Source organism: Dipodomys ordii, unplaced genomic scaffold (assembly GCF_000151885.1).
Source record: "Dipodomys ordii isolate 6190 unplaced genomic scaffold, Dord_2.0 Scaffold2, whole genome shotgun sequence".
Classification (NCBI taxonomy): Eukaryota; Metazoa; Chordata; class Mammalia; order Rodentia; family Heteromyidae; genus Dipodomys; species Dipodomys ordii.
Genome location: NW_012267218.1, coordinates 9,894,431 through 9,910,924, shown reverse-complemented (window position 1 = coordinate 9,910,924; position 16,494 = coordinate 9,894,431). Strand labels below are relative to the sequence as shown.

The 16,494-nt window shown below is 40.2% G+C and overlaps 1 protein-coding gene across 1 annotated transcript in view; it reads right to left on the bottom strand.

Annotated features, from left to right (window-relative positions):
* Tc2n (tandem C2 domains, nuclear) overlaps window positions 1-5,841 on the bottom strand; it is a 35,780-nt gene extending 29,939 nt beyond the window's left edge. The window contains exons 1-4 of the mRNA XM_013016919.1: window positions 5,755-5,841; window positions 2,829-2,886; window positions 1,382-1,541; window positions 133-246 (exon numbers count right to left, since the gene is read on the bottom strand). Coding sequence (XP_012872373.1) covers window positions 133-199 — 67 coding nt within the window. The 5' untranslated portion in view covers window positions 200-246; window positions 1,382-1,541; window positions 2,829-2,886; window positions 5,755-5,841. The remainder of the gene's footprint in view (window positions 1-132; window positions 247-1,381; window positions 1,542-2,828; window positions 2,887-5,754) is intronic.
* Window positions 5,842-16,494: the final 10,653 nt, after the last annotated feature.

Below are 16,494 nucleotides of genomic sequence, written 5' to 3'. Positions count from 1 at the left end.
CTACAATCTCTGCTTCACAAGTAGCTAGGCTTACAGACTTGAACTATGGTGCTCAACCCCTAATTTATCTTTATAATACAAAATGCCACAAACAAAGGCACTAAGTAAATGTGCACTGAAATCAACACTTACTCTTCTGCTTTTCTGTTTCACCATAGAGACATCCTCTACAACAACTCTTGATAAATTCTGTTGCCATTACATTCAATTTCTAATATCCAATAAACTTTCAATTTTAATATCAACCTGTTGACAGAACAGAAAGCAAATTAAAACCATTATGCTTGAGGTCATTAGATACCACTAAATAAATTACATTATCTATTTTTGTAATATATAATTTGAGCTCTGAAGAAAGATTTAAGAAGGAAAATACTGTTCCCAAATATAATTTTATATAACATTTAGATCCTTGTAAGTTATTAAAAATGGAATGCTTAAAAATTACCCAACAAGAAATTTCAATGTTAAAACCTGGAAAAAATCTCATCAACACTTTTGATATACCTAATTCTGCATCTAAAATTTGAAAGAAAATCAGACACACATAAAAAGTTCAAGAAAAAAATTCATTTTCACAAGACCAATTATTTTGATAATCTAAAGTCCTGTATTAGGGCCAATAAGCAGATATGTACACACTTTATGATAGGGAAGTCCACAAGACTCATCTCACCAATTAACTAACAAAAAGCCAGAAGTGGAACTGTATGGCTCAAGTGGCAGAGCACTACCATTGAGCAAAAAAGCTCAAGGGGCAGTGCTAACATCCTGAGTTCAAGTCCCAGAACCAGCACACACACAAAAAAAAACCAATCAACTAAACAAAAACGTGTCTCATACAGATAGACAATACTAATGAGACACAATGCAATTGAAAGGAGCAAGTTTTACACTTACCAGGAATAAGAGGTATATACGAACTTTATGTCTAATTTCCACCCTGGATTCAGTGTCTCTGTTCCAAATGTATTCTCTTCATTTATACCCACTTAAATTTGTATTTAAACCCATACTACTTTAATTAAAAGCTTAAAGCATGTTGCAGAGCCAGAACTTGTGACTCTTGCCTGTAATCCTAGCTACTCAAAAGGCTAAGATGTGGTGATAGTGGTTTGAAGCTAGCCTGGGCAGAAAAGTCCCCAAATCCCCATTATCTCTAATTAATCTCTCAAAAACTGGAAGTGGTGCTACAATTCCAAGTGGTAGAGCATTAGCCTTGAGCAAAAGAGCTCAGGGACAGAATCCAGCCCCTACATTCATTTTTGTAGTAAATTTCAAACATATGCAAAAGAATACAGGATCATGAAACTCAAATTATCCAGATTAAACAATTATCAAGTCATAGCAAATCTTATTTCACCACCACCTCCCCACTTACCCTGTCCTTTGGGTTATTTTGAAATAAATTCCAATCAGATAATTTCATCCGTAAGTATGTAAGTAGTAATCTTTAAAATATGTGGCAGGAGGACCCAGGAGTTAACTTTGTGAGGCTCTGATTGGCTGAGCATTCATCACATGAAGTACTAAAACAGTATCTGTAATAGATTATAACATATTAAACATTTCTAAAAGTTTTCCAAGAAAATCACAATGACATTATAAAACAAACATGGACAACTACTCAGTGATCAAATTTCCCCTAAGGCTTCAATTTTATAGTTCTGTTAAAAACTAAGATAAAAACAGATTTGTTCTTGACTCATTTGCTATTAGAAATAATGGTGTTAGAGCTATAAGATAATCAGCTATGAGGGCAGTAGGTATATATGTGTGATTTTGCTCGTGTTGTTAAATTTCTCCCTAAAGTGATACCATTTCTCACTCTCAATAGCAATGTGTGACAGTACTTGTTTCTGCCACCAACAAAATGTGTTGTTTAAATACTGGACTTTTGCCCATGTATCTTCTAATATAAAACTAACCATGATTCTTTTCCAGTTCATAAGCGTGATAAATGGGTCTTCATGTGGCATGTGCCTCGCTCTAAACCTTGTTACAAGGTGGGCACATTACCCATCTGACATGGAAAAGGAAACATCTAACCAATGTTTTTATGTTCAGTATTTCCTGCTCATCTTTTCTTAAATCCACTGAACTTTTTCTTCAGGATTTTTTTAAAATTTATTTTTGTTGCTGTTGGTTGTGGAGTTTGAACTCTGGGCCTGGGTGCTGTCTCTCAGTTCTTCAGCTCAAGGCTAGCGCTCTACCACTTGTGCCACAGTGCCACTTCCAGCTTTTTCTGTTTATGTGGTGCTAAGGAATCAAACCCAGGGCCTTGTATATGCAAGGCAAGCACCCTACCACTGAGCCACCTTCACAGCCCTTCTTCATGATTTTTAGTATTTATATTGTTCAGATATTAACTCACTAATCATCATATGTGACATTCTTCCAGTGTATCATGCCTTTTTTGATTACTGTGTTTTCTGCTCTGAAAAGTACATGTGTATGCATATATGTGTACACATGTGTGTATACTATATGCAAACATATTCATAAATACAGATATCCCTTATCTGAAATGCTTGGGACCAGACACATTTAGGATATTGGAAACCTTAGAATTTTGGACTACCTGCAGGTAGTCCTGCAGCTATTTTGGGTATGGAAACCAAGTATAACCTTGAAATTTAATTGTGTTTCTTCTACACCTATAAAATTGGAAGGTAATTTTATGCATGAGACAATTTCATGGTATGGACTGCCCAATCACATACTCAGCAGCTCTAATTGATAGATTAAAAAAAAAGAAAATTAAGATTATTCATAATCTTATCCACCTCAGGTAACTATAGTGTTTTTAAAACAGTAAATATACTTACATGATGTGGTTTCTTCCATTCAAATATTTTCTTATAGCATTACTGAGTTGTGGCTGACCTATAATAAATATCAAAGTTTAAAACATACAATTACATGAGTCATTTATGCATATTTTGGAGTAGTATCATCACAACCAAGCATATCAATATATGCATCATTCCAAAAAGCTGCATCAAGCCTCCTTTTAATCTATCCTTCCTTACTTTCTCACAACCCATGGCCAAGTAATCACTGGCATACAGATTGGTATGTTAGATGAGTTTGCATTTTCTAGAATTTTGTTTGCTATATATTAGTCCATAGTTTATTCATGTCTCAATTTAGTAGATATTGCAAAAAAAAAAAAAACTCTTTCAAAGATGCTACTGATTTACATTCCTACCAGCACAATATGAGTGTCCCAGGTCTACAGCCTCACCAATACATGGTATTCAGATCTATTTTAACCATTCTCTTCCTATTCCTAAGAAATATATTCCACTAAATAAATTACTGGTCTTAATTTTAGGACAACAAAATGAAGACTGAAGTAAAACTCATTACACACATTCTAAGCCAAGAACATTTTCCCAATCAAAGCCAATGTCATAATTGATATTTATATATTGCTGTTCTGATTTAGTCAAAATGTCAACTCCAACATAAGTTTTTTTTTTTAGTCTGGTCGTGGGGTCTGAACTCTGGGCCTGGGCGCTGTCCCTCAGTTCTTCAGCTCAAGGCAAGTGCTCTACCACTTAAGCCACAGAGCCACTTCTGGCTTTTTTTCCTGCTTATGTGGTGCTGAGGAATCGAACCCAGAGCCTCAGGCATGCAAGGCAAACGCTCTATCACTGAGCCACCTTCCCAGCCCCTTAACATAAGATTTTGAGAGGGACTTTTGAAACATACCAGAAGGAATTAAAGGGCTTACAAGGTAGGAATATCAGAGTATTGGGCTGCCACAAAAGATAGTTCAACACAGTTTAGAATTGTGACTTAAACACTAGTAAAAACACCTGACCCCACTACACCATAACACTACTAAAAATGACATTCATGATTTAGGTGAGGACAGATAAAATACCTTTATAACCAAGAGTGCTATTCAGTATACTCAACTACTGTTCTCACCTTTAAGATTTAACCACAAGAAATTAACAATGTTAGGAGACCATGTACTTTGACCTAAGCTATTCTGTACTATTTTTTTTCCAATCTTACTATGGGATTCCCTCTACTAACAATGCTGTCACTTCTCCTAGCTTTTCTCATTTACAAATTCTACTTTAGGCTTACTTCTTTACCTGTATTAGTATTTCAAAATCATTCAAATTTAGCTTCTACCTTTCTACTTAAATTGTGTTTGCTGAGGGCAATCCCCCCCCCCCAAAGCTAACTCCCAAAGCCAATAGACAATCAGGTCCTAACTTCCTGATCTCCAGACTCCATATCACTTCCAGATAAGACTTTCCTTATTATAACTCTCCTCTCCAAATCAGTTTCCAGAGCCCCACAGTCTCTAAATGTTCCTGATCACTCCTGAATCTCTTCAGCTGTCTCTACCAATCCTGGTCTCCCTCTCTTTATTCTATATTCATTTCAATGATTTCTTTCACCCCTTCAGGCTTAACCACTACAAACTCATCTATGAGTGGAACCTGACTTCAGAAAAACCTGTTACCAATAAATCCAACTGCTACCTAGCCAGCTCAAATAGATGCCCTACAAGAATTGCAATCTCATTTTCTTTCATCTGAACTGAACTCTCAATTAGTTTTATTCATGAATAGTTATAATTCTAGTGAAGCAAATGGAATCCAAGACATACTTTAAAATGTGGGGATTTGGGCTTCCGACCCCCCTCCCGTTAAACAGCTTTAAAAAACATCAACAAATTGGTACTATGGTTTCCCTACCAGTCAGGAAGGCTAAACTCATCAGCAAAAAAAAAAAACTGCAACCCCCCCCCCAAATTAAAAAGCAAGTAACTTCGATTCTTTTTCTAAAGCCAGGCATTACTAACATTCCCTTCCAATAAAGCACTTTTATACCAAGATGAAATTGCCTATCAAAATGGGAAATGAAGTTTTGGACTTTAATTCTCCGCATTTTCCAGGAAAAACACGACTCTAATGAACTGCCTACCAGCAGTGAGAACCAGAATAATGTGATTACAAAAGCAATCCTTTTACATACTTGATTTTAATATCCTAAAGGGATCAATGTTTGGCTTGGCCCCTCTCTTGTCTGTCCCCAGATGTCACACAATCCGACAACCATTCTATATTCCTATGTAGAACAGGAATCGATTTTAGAGAGCTAGGTAGAGCAGCTTTTGAAGAAAATCACAGCACAGGAAAACATGGAAGAGGTAGATGTTAAATCTAACACCTGGCTGGGCAGAGGGCAGTTTGGTTTGCATGGGAAAGCGGCCTTTTAACACTCGGGGGTCACTCCCCGAAGTTCCAGAAACTTCCAGAAACGCAGCTCTCTCCCAACCTCGCCCGACGAGGGGACCCAAAGTCCCTGTCCTCCAAAGTCCCGAGCCACTGGCGGCCCGTGGTCCGCGCGCAGAGCCGGGGTCCGCCGCCCAGGGCCGAGGTCTCCCCCAAACCTCCCTCGGGCCTCGCAGGGCAGGCGTCGGGAGGAGCCGGGAATGGAGCGCGCACCCAGCCACGGCGACATCTGGAGAGGAGACAACCGCGACGCCCCGACAGACCGCGGCCACCACAGCCAGCGCCCCACACCTCACCCCGGCCGCGGGGCGAGGGCGGCGGCGGCGGCCCGGAGAAGCGCACCTGAGCGGCGGCGGCTTCGACCCCGCCGAGGTCCCGCGGCCCTTTCCCCGCTCGTCCGCGCGCGGCTCTCGTGAAAGCCCCGCTGTGCCGCCCCGCCGCGCCACCACCCCACGCGCTCAGGCCGCGCCGCCGGACAGCCGCGGGTTACCGGCTTGCTCCAGGTAGTGAACGCTCAGCCTTCGCGGCGGGCGGGAACACCGCACCCAGCGCGCGCCCGCGCCTCGCCCCTCAGGTTCTTCAGCCCCCCCCTCAGATCCGCCCCGCCCCGATAGCCCCGCCCCGATAGCCCCGCCCCTCAGGTTCTTCAGCCCCCCCTCAGATCCGCCCCGCCCCGATAGCCCCGCCCCTCAGGTTCCTCAAACTCCCCTCTGATCGGCCCCGCCCTTGATAGCCCCGCCCCTCGGATTCTCAGATCCCCTCCCCTTCGGTCCGCCCCTCCCCTGGTAGCCCCGCCCCTTAAATTTCTCAGACCCTTATAATCTGCCCCGCCCCCTGGTAGTCCGGCCACGGGACAACCGGGTCCCTCCAGGTTCTAGTGCCCTCTTAGCTCCGCGCCCAGCACACCACCACCCTGATAGACCCGCCTCCACTGTATTTTTCACCCTTTCCCGCCCACTTTCCCCCACCCCAGTCTCCCGGGTAGCCCCAACTCCTCATCCGCGCTGCTTCCGGAGGAAAAGTGGGCGGGGCCTCGCTGGTCCACCTGAAGGGCATTACCGCGGTGTTCTCCTGTCCTGGCTGCTCTCAATTGCTCTCTGCAGGGAGGTTTAAAAATGAGACCGAGCTTGGGATGTGCTGAGGGAATCACAAGGGAGACTGGAGGTACGAAAGGGGCAAAGGGAAAGCTGTTACCCTGATGAACTTGTCTGGATGTGCAGGAAGGAAACAGTTGTTTTTTTCCTAGAGATGGTCCTGAACCCTTTTTCTTTTTCAAAGTGGAGAAATTATCTTATGTTGTCACTTGACTTTTAGTGTTTTTATTTTTTTTACGTCTAATTGTAGAGTCTTTCAGACTCAGCACGCGTCTCTTCACTTTTGTTGCTTTATCATTGCTACTAGTGTGTCACCAGTGAGTGTCCTGGAAGGAATATTAAATGTATCCACATCTTGCACATCCATGCTCTGTGGGAACCCCCTCTAACTCTGACTAAAGGTTGGCTGGCCCTTTTATACAGCTCCTAGCAGACATCTCAACACCTTACTTGGGCAACAGTTGCATGAATTTCTTTTTCTTTCCTTCTTTCTTCCTTTCCTTCTTTCTTTCCTTCTTTTCTTCCTCCCTTCCTCCCTTCCTTCCTTCTTTCCTTTCTTTCTTTCCTTCTTTCTTTCTTTCGTTCGTTTGTTCTTTCTTTCTTTCTTTTTTGTCAGTCTTGGGGCCTGAACTCTGGGCTTGGGCACTGTCCCTCAGCTCTTCAGCTCAAGGCTAGTGCTCTACCACTTAAGCCACAGTGCCAATTCCAGCTTTTTCTGCTTATGTGGTCTAAGGAATCGAATCCAGAGCCTTATACATGCGAGGCAAGCACTCTACCACTGAGCCACCTTCCCAACCCATGAATTTCTAAATTACCTGATGGTGAATAGCTCAGTTTTTGAAAAGCTGATGAATTTGTTGTAGTGAAGGCTACTACTAGCTGTCTTCTCAAAATGAGTCTTGCATGCTAGGGCATACAGAGATGATCACAATACTTTGGGGGAAAGAGATACATATGGTTGCTTTCCTTAATATTCACAATACACATTCACATTTGACAGGCCTAAGACTCGTGCTTTACTTTCCTTAATCTTACCTTTCTCAAACTTGACCACAGAATTTTCTTCTTGTGAAATGTCAGTTACCACCCTTGGACATTAATGTTTCAACAAGCACACTTTAATAAACATTGCTTGAAAGTTCTTACATATTCATCTTCAATAATTTGCCACCAATGTGTTTGCAAAGTTCTGTATTGTTTACACAAAGTTGTCACATGAGTCATCTCATTTAATCCTGACAATTGTGATATAGATGGTATCATCTTCATGTTGTACTTTAAAATAATGTTACAGTGTATTGACAGTCAAGATTTAATATGGGCTTTGGATTCCAAAGTGTATATGTGCGTGCATGTGCATGGAGGGGGGGCAGGCACGTGTGCATGTGTGTTGTAATTTAATCCTTCAGTACAGCATATCTTTGGTTAGAAACCTTTCAATTCATGTATTAGTTGAGTTTTGCAAGGACAATACCATCATATCTTTGCCTATCTTTTACTTCCTAGTAGTATCTTATATAGATCATGATACAAAAGCGTCATTCAAATGGGCAGAATGAATGAAGAAAGAATTCATACATGGGTGCTCAATAACTACTGACTGAATTGGGCTAAGTACTTGGTTCCCTAGCTGACCAATTTTAACAATGCTCACTGACGAGAAGTTCTGAGGGCAGGACCTAGAAGAATTATTCCTAGTTGTTGTTTTTCCCATAGTCCATCTAAAACAAGCTTGTTTTAGAAGACTCCTCTCTGTTGACAAGAGGTTTTTATTTTTTGCAAAACCACAAAATCACTTCCTGTCTTTTCTTTGAATGGGTTTCTTTTCTGCTCTACTCTCATATCAAGGCTATGTTGAGATGAATGAGTGTTATTGTGCCTTTCTTTGCTTGTGTTTAATCTCTTACCATAGAATTATCGTTGCAACACTGAACAGTCTTTGTTTGCTTCCTAATGTTATCAATCATATATTATTTGCAGTGAATCTGTGGAGAAAAATAGGTATGGAATGAGTTTTGTTTACATTTGACTGTGTATCAATTCTTTCATCCAAGGGAGAAACATCATGTAATCCCCATCTATAATTTCTGTTCATTATTTCTTCACATATCCCAGTTTTACAAGTGTTTCATGAACCAGCCCAGGGCTCTCTCTCCAGTCTTGACTTCCATTATCCTTTGCCACACATTTGTGGCATACTAGACTGATGATTCTCTCCTACATAGTCAAAATTGTACATATTAGTACATATTAGCATCAACTGTCAATCTCATGTTCATTCAGCTGAAGTATCCTTGTTCTGGAAAATGAAGCCTAAAAGGCCCATTCCTGGCTGAGTCAGGTGCCCTTTTTCAGTGTTCCTGCCACAGTCCACACATATCACTATCATGGAACTGCATGATCATTGTGATTCTTGAGTTGGGGATGTAGCTCAATGGTAGAGTAGCTTGCCTTGAACATTCAAGTTCCTGAGTTTGAATTGCCAATGAGCAGGAATGATTACATTCACTATGCATATGGCATAGCACATAACAGGTTCAAAGCACTCCAATATTTGCTGAATGAATATAAACATATCTTCAAGGGACTAGATTTTCAGAGTACTTGTAAAATAACTTCATACTCATAGTCATATGAATAGGGTGTGGTAGAGAAATTTCAACTTTCCTCCAAATAATGTCCTTCCTATTTTCTGCCTTAGAAAAACCTAAAATCAGAATTGCATGAAGATTTATTCATTTATTTCATTTACTTGTTCTGCAAACATTTTTAAGTGCTTGCATTATAACAGATGCAGTCCTAAAAAAAAATAGTGATGTCTCAATAGTTTCATTGTTGCTCTCCAAATGTCAGTTCCCCTTGCTGGGCATGCAACTGTTTTTTCTCATTCCCTTTGCATCTAGGTAAGTCCAGACAGCTAATTCCAACCAATGGAAATTGAGCAGAAATGATTTCACTTCTGGATCTAGACAACTAAAACTCAATTAGCCTTCATTCTAGTCTCTCCCTCTAACCATTCCTTAACCTTAGAGCATTACTGAAGCAAGTGGACCCTTGCTAAAGTTGATACCATAATGAACCTAAATGGAAATCTATGTGTTGGTGATTTCATGAAACAAAGCTCTTCTGATTGACCACTAGCCTTCACTCAGTTGTGACATGAGTAAAAAAAAAAAATTACTCTCCCTTTTTAGATAGGTTTACTTACTGGCATCAGCATTGTCATGAATGATGATATATAGACCACATAAAACATCTAGAAAATATATGGTCTAGCTAGGCATTGTAGAGAAAACATGAAATATGAAATTTTACCAAAGAAGATATTAAGGTTTGCTGGGCACTAGTAACTCATGCCTGTGATCCTAACTACTCAGGAGGCTGAGCTCTGAGGATCACAGTTCGGAGCCAGTCTGGGTAGGAAAGTCTGTGAGACTTTTATCTCCAATTAAGCACCAAGAAAAGCCAGAAGTGGAGCTGTTACTTTATTAGTAGAGCACTAACCTTGATCCCAAAAGCTCAGGGACAGTGCCTAGGCTCTGAATTCAAGCCTAGGACTGAAAAAATATATATATTAAGGTGAGGAAAGACAAAAATGGGTATTACAACTGAGATATTGAGTAGAAATTAGGGATAGATAGATATTAAGAGTAAGGAAAGACAAAAACAGGCTCTGAAGTTTCTTAAATATCTTTTTAAAGTGTTTGCTCATTAGTCTATAGGACACACTGTTAAATAAATAAGGCAATACTCGTAACAGAATGAGTTCCTTTCCCTGCACCCTCATTTTCTTTCCTAGGTTCCCAGATCCCTAAGGTACTACTAAGATAGTAATGGGAAAATACATGGTCATAGATTCTCCATCAAGAATCCTAATCAGAAGCTGGGCACCAGTGGCTCATACCTGTACTCTGTACTACTTAGGAGGCTGAGATCTAAGAGGATCATGGTTCCAAGCCAGCCCAAGCAGGAAAGTCCCATGAGACTCTTATCTCCAATTAATCACAGAAAAAAAAAGCCAGAAGTGATATTGTGACTCAAGTGGTAGAGTGCTAGCCTTGAGCAAAGCTAGGAACAGTGCCCAGACCCAGAGTTCAAGCCCCAGGACTGGCAAAACAATCATGGTGACCTAATCATCTTAGCACCTTTCCACAAAATCCTTCCCCCACAATTGTCATCCCCCAAACCTCACTTATCAATGAAATGGTACCAAGAGGCTGACAGTTTTACTAGAAGCCTAATTTTATTTGTTTTTTTTGTTTTGTTTTTGGGTCCGGTTGTGGGGCCTGAACTCTGAGCCTGGGCACTGTCCCTCAGCTCTTCAGCTCAAGGCTAGCGCTCTACCACTTGAGCCACAGCGCCACTTCCGGCTTTTTTCTTTTTGCTTATGTGGTGCTGAGGAATCGAACCCAGGGCCTCAGGCATGCAAGGCAAGCACTCTACCACTGAGCTACCATCCCAGGCCCGTAGAAGCCTAATTTTAAAAGACAAAACAAAACAAAACTATTCAGCATCTAGGGTGGCTTCAACGGAAGATATAATTAAAGAAGGGACCCAGAAAGACCAACCAATCAAGAATTCTCCCAGTCACGTCATCATTCTCCAGGCTGAGAAGATGGCTCAAAGAGGGTGCAAGCACATGGAGCAGGTTGTGTGACTGCCTCAGGATTCCAGTGCAATGGCCCAGAACCACTGAAGAGGGAAGCAGGGGAACATCGAAATCTATTTCAGATGAACTCTGTAGGGACTGGAAGAAATGACTCAACCCTGAAGTCCATTCTTCTGGACGCCATGTGAATTTGCTTCAGCTGGAACTGCATTGCCCCAAATTCTTTCTCCCAAAGTTCAACTGGGCAAAAAGAAAAGAGCAATTTGGGGAATATTTGGAAGGTAAGAGTAAAACACAGCTGTTACTCTCTGAAGATCATCACAATTATATGCAATAGAAGACAGAAACAAAGATGCTGGCAGCTTCTGATCCCTGTATCTAGTACTTCTTTCTAACTTCTGGCTCTGTTAACAAGAGGACCTTCCTTAGAGATCACAACTATCTATAGAATTTTCCACAGTTTCCCTTCTTGGTACCACTTCAGCACTTAGATGTGCTTGGCTTCCTCAATTCATTGCAAGTCTGACCCTTGAAGTGTACCTGTAGCAGTTCTTCAGTCCTGGTTCCATACCTTTACATGACTAGTTTCTCCCACAATTCTGCAAGGTATCATTCATATATCAGTAGTATTCTAATAATTCTGCTTCCATGACTTCCCCAACATTCCTGGTTGCCCCCACTCAACGATTAAGCTGTTTATACCACCCTTCTCTTCCACCTTTAAAATGAATTGCTGGGGTTCTATGTAGATACTATAGAAATCTGAACAATAATTGTACCAATCACCCCAAGAGAGAGTGACTGATTGCACACAGCCTTTAAAGTGTGAGCTTACCATTTTAAGCCGAGAAAGTTGGGGAAACCAACTTTCTGCTAAGGCTTTAGCAGACTAAGTGAATCTCTGATTTGAAGAAGTCCCTGTCAAGCTACTAGGAAATAGGGTACCTGTCTATAAAGACAGAATAAGGAATAGAATTATGGTTGTACCTGAATATTTGTATCTTATGGCAAAATCATTACATCCATAAGAACAGCCATTTAGGAGCCTGCCAGAAAGTTGACTGGCAAGATTCATAGAACCAAAATTAGATGCTAGAAGAAATGTTGAGTGTTTAATATTACCAAGTCAACCATAATCAATAATAGCCAGCAGTCATCAATACCAAAGAGAGTCACTTGTCATAATTACAGACATGGTATGTAGTACTATCCCAGACATAACCCTTCTCTATAGTAAATAGCAGAATTGGCCCTGGACTTCTTTTATCTCTCCACTGAAAGAATGGAGTTTTTCCCCCTACTCCTTACTCAAGTTTTAGCCATGTGATTTGCTTTGGTTAAAAAAAATGAAGTGGACTGGCTTCAAAGCCAGCCTGGGCAGGAAAGTCCAGGAGACTCTTATCTCCGATAAACCACTAGAAACCCGAAAGTGGCACTGTGGCTTAAGTAGTAGAACACTCACCTTGAGCTGAAGAGTGCAGGGACAGCGCCCAAGCCCAGAGTTCAAGTACCAATACCAACCAAAAAAAAAGAAAAAAATAAAGTAGAAGTATGATTCTTAGTTCTGGGCTTGGACCTTTAAAAACTTTTGAGTATTTCTGCTTGCTCTCTTAGAGCTTCTATCAATGCTAGAAGACTTGTCTGGGTCAGGAGATGGTCCAAGAAGCTCAAGAGAGCCATGAAGCAGAGCCATACTAGATAGCCTAGACTAGATCAGCTAATTTCTAGCTAACTAGCAGATACTTGAGAAATAGATCGTTATTCTTTTAAGGTATGATTTTGGGGGGACTATATGTTACAGAGCACAGTTCCCTGACACATCCTCCAATGATGACTTTCCTACCTCACCAGGTCCCCAGAGTTCCATATCAAATGACCCAGAGTCATAATTCACTAGGGAACATGAATTGGGCTAATAGTGAATTAGAGAATGAAGCTTTTTCACTCTCAGTAAAATTCTACTTGCTATTTGGAAGGGGGGTAGTTATAAAAGTTACCTATTTGTCATAGTAGTAGAAAAAAGCTTTCCTCAGAAAGCTACTTTTGAATGTTAATGATTATAAACAACTCAAAAATCACAATTTAAAATACAATTTGAAGCCTGTCGTTTATAATTTTTCCTTTCAGCAGAGTTTTAGGAAAGCTCCTACGCCCAGCCAAATCCCCAGGCAGTTAAGAAAGCCAAGGCTTTCTTCCTCTTCCTTTAAATCTGTTCCAAATCCATAAGGAAAATTCATGACTAAATGTGGTTGACAATGAACCAAACATCCCAGACATATTTCTAAAGACACTTATGTCTTTGTTAGTTTAAAGGACACATTGATCTCTGTATGAATTAGAACATGAGGAGGGTCCTCAAAACACTTTATAATCTTACTTTTTCAGGCATTTCTTCTTTCTCCACCACTCCCAGCCTTGCGCTAGCTTCCTTCTTTCTTTTCCAGCTTACGAGAGGATTGATGGTGTTGGGATACTTTCTAAAGAAATGTGGGAGGTCTGTAATCCATTTTCTACTTGATGAGGGTTACGTTTACCAGAAGAAATAAACAAAGCAAAGACATTGCCAGCCCAACTGGGCCACAGCTCCATGAAGTGGTTTTTAAAGAGCTATCATATTGCCTTGCAAGGCGACAGTACTTAGGGGACAAGATATGGGGGGAGTGGAGCTTTGAGGGCCAGTTAAGCATACTCTTCTATTCCTAAAAAATATCCCTTTAGGAAACAATTTGGCATTCCCAATAAAACGTGAACTTGCTTGGCGGCCTGACCAACTCATCACCGCTATTCATCTCATCATGTAGGCCTGATTAATAACAGTAATTCTTCTGAGAACATAGTGACTACAATGTCGATAGCAAAGGGAGCCAAGAGGAGCCAAACAACACCCTTGCCAGACACACGCACATGTACACCCAACTTTCAAACACTGGGAAGTAGAATGAAGCATTTTCTACTTACATTACTGTGAACAGCGTTAAAAATTACTTCCTGTGTTCCACCCAAATGTGTACCTAAATGTGTTTTAGATTGGTTGAAAATAGTTGATATTATCTGGGATGACAATTGTTGCTACATGCCAAACAGTCTCCTCTAATCATTCATGTATATGTATTTATTTTAACTCTTGAAACCACCCAGCAAGAATTTGTTGGTATTACCATTGTGACTTTATAGATAAGTAACTTTTCCAAGATTACATAGAAGTGATCAAGAAGCTAAGTTTAAGCCCAGGGCTTTGTGTGACTCAAGGGAGCTTACAACTTAAGCACCTTTCTTTAAATCATGTATTCAGTTGATAAACTATAACCTAGGAATCTCTAAGTGGGTGTATTAACAAAGAAAGTTATATATATACAATATATATACATGAGATCTATACTATATATATGCATATATAAGTGAATACTCTTCTGGCCCATTGAAGAATAATGCAATGGCGTAGACAAATTTGGAGCACATGTTAAATGAAGTAAACTAAGCACAAAAAGATAATAACTTTATGATCTCACTAATATGTGGAATTAGCAAAAGCTGATCTTATAGAAGGACAGGACAAAGGATGCTCATCAGAGGCTTGCAAGATTGGGGGAAGGCAAGCTTTGGCAGATGTTAGTCAAAAGATACAAATTACCATGAGATGAGGGTGGAGAAAGTCCAGACAGGTGAATTCATAGACACAGCGTTGATAGGCATTTTCTGGGGCTAAGCGAAAAGGATGAAGTGGTAAGTTGAAAATGACTGCTAATAATGGCTACAGAATGCCCTTTATGGGTGGTTAAAATGTTTAAAGCTTATCATGCTAACAGTCACACAATTCTGTGAACACACTAAAGCCCACCATATTATATTATAATGTGAATTCCATCTCAATAAAACTGTCCTTGCAGTTTAAAACTAAAATCCTAGAACGAAAATAAGTGAAATGCTATAACAGCCATAAGGCTTTATTCTTTTCTGATTTGAAAAGAGGGAAGAAAGTGTGTAATTTCAAAACAGTATTGAATGACTAGTAATAATTATCGGCAACTGTGTGGCAATTGGTGTTGTGACTGAGAGCTGTTCATTTAAGACATGCTGATGCTTATAGCTGAGATGCAATAACTATGTTAATAAGATGCTTTCGGTCACAAAGAGTAGAAAACACAATTCAAATGGCCAAAGAATAAGAAATGTTTTCTCTGGTGTGGTAGTTTAACTGATGTCCGCAGTGTTTTGAACTCCTTTTCAACAACTGGATTGTATATAGTCCTTGAACTTTCAGGGCTGGGGAACATTCAGGCCATGGATCATATAAGGGCCTGGAAAGTATTTAATATATGACAGGACAGAAATTGTATGTTTCTTATCAACTGTTGTGGTCATTTGCCCTTATTGATCATTTTGTATGGATTTCAAATGATGTTATAAATATCCAAATGGCCCTTGGCTGAAAAATGTTCCCCACACCTGGCTCTACCACCTAAGTACAACAGAAATAATCTCATATGATAGCCAAAGTCAGATGGTAAAAAAGATACAATTTCTACCATACCTTGCCTTGAGGAAGCCTACGCAGACCAACATTGAAAGGCCCATGTGTGAAAAGGAGTAAGACCATGCTTCTCACATCTGTGTAGTTATGTGAGTGAATCATGATATAATTGCTCTGATCCACTAACACATTGCAGAACAAATACAAGCCTTCACCTCCAAGCCCTTTTGATTTGATTAACTTAAAAGGAAGTCCAAAGATAGATCAGATTTGATTGGTAAGTCTACCATTTATCATTGAATATTTTCCTTCCCTTTTTACTCCTTTGGTATCATGTAGATTTAATCCTCAATCTAATGCTTTTTGTGGTTATAGAATGACTGCTAAGGGCAATCAGTTGTTCCTTCAATTCAGTAAGGAGGCCATAATGAATCCCTTCAGATTTCTTTTGAAAAAGTTTTTCTCCAGAAACCAGCATATAGCTCATCGCTTATCTCTTTGATCAGAATTGAGTCATGTGTTCATTCTTGACTCCATACTGGTAAAGAGGATGAAGACTTTGATTAGTCAGGTCTGTCACTACAGACAGCATCACTAGTCATGGGATGGATTAGATGCTGAGAAAGTCACTTCACTAATCAAAGCCATTTGAAGAGTAAGTCAGGTAAATGGAAAGACCCTCAGGTTGTGAGCATTGCAGGCATGATAAGTAATTCCACATTTGGGACTAAGTAAGCCAGTAAAGAAGTTCTAGTTTTGTATAAATGGTCTACTTTCAAAGGGTTCATGAATCTGTTCCTTTATCCCCTAGCTGGTATTTCCTATTTTATTACCTGTGCCACCTTCACATCAGCCACCTGTGAATTTATACCTAATCCCTAGCAATCATCATTCAAATGGAGGAAATGTACTAGTCAGGTAACTTTATTTCAGCTTCCCGTGCCTGACATGCATGGAGTAGTGTCGATATTTTAAAAAATATTTTTGCTAGTGAAATAACTAAGGCTTTATGATAATTTCAGTCTTTATGATAGTCCTCCCCAGATATGTCTAATT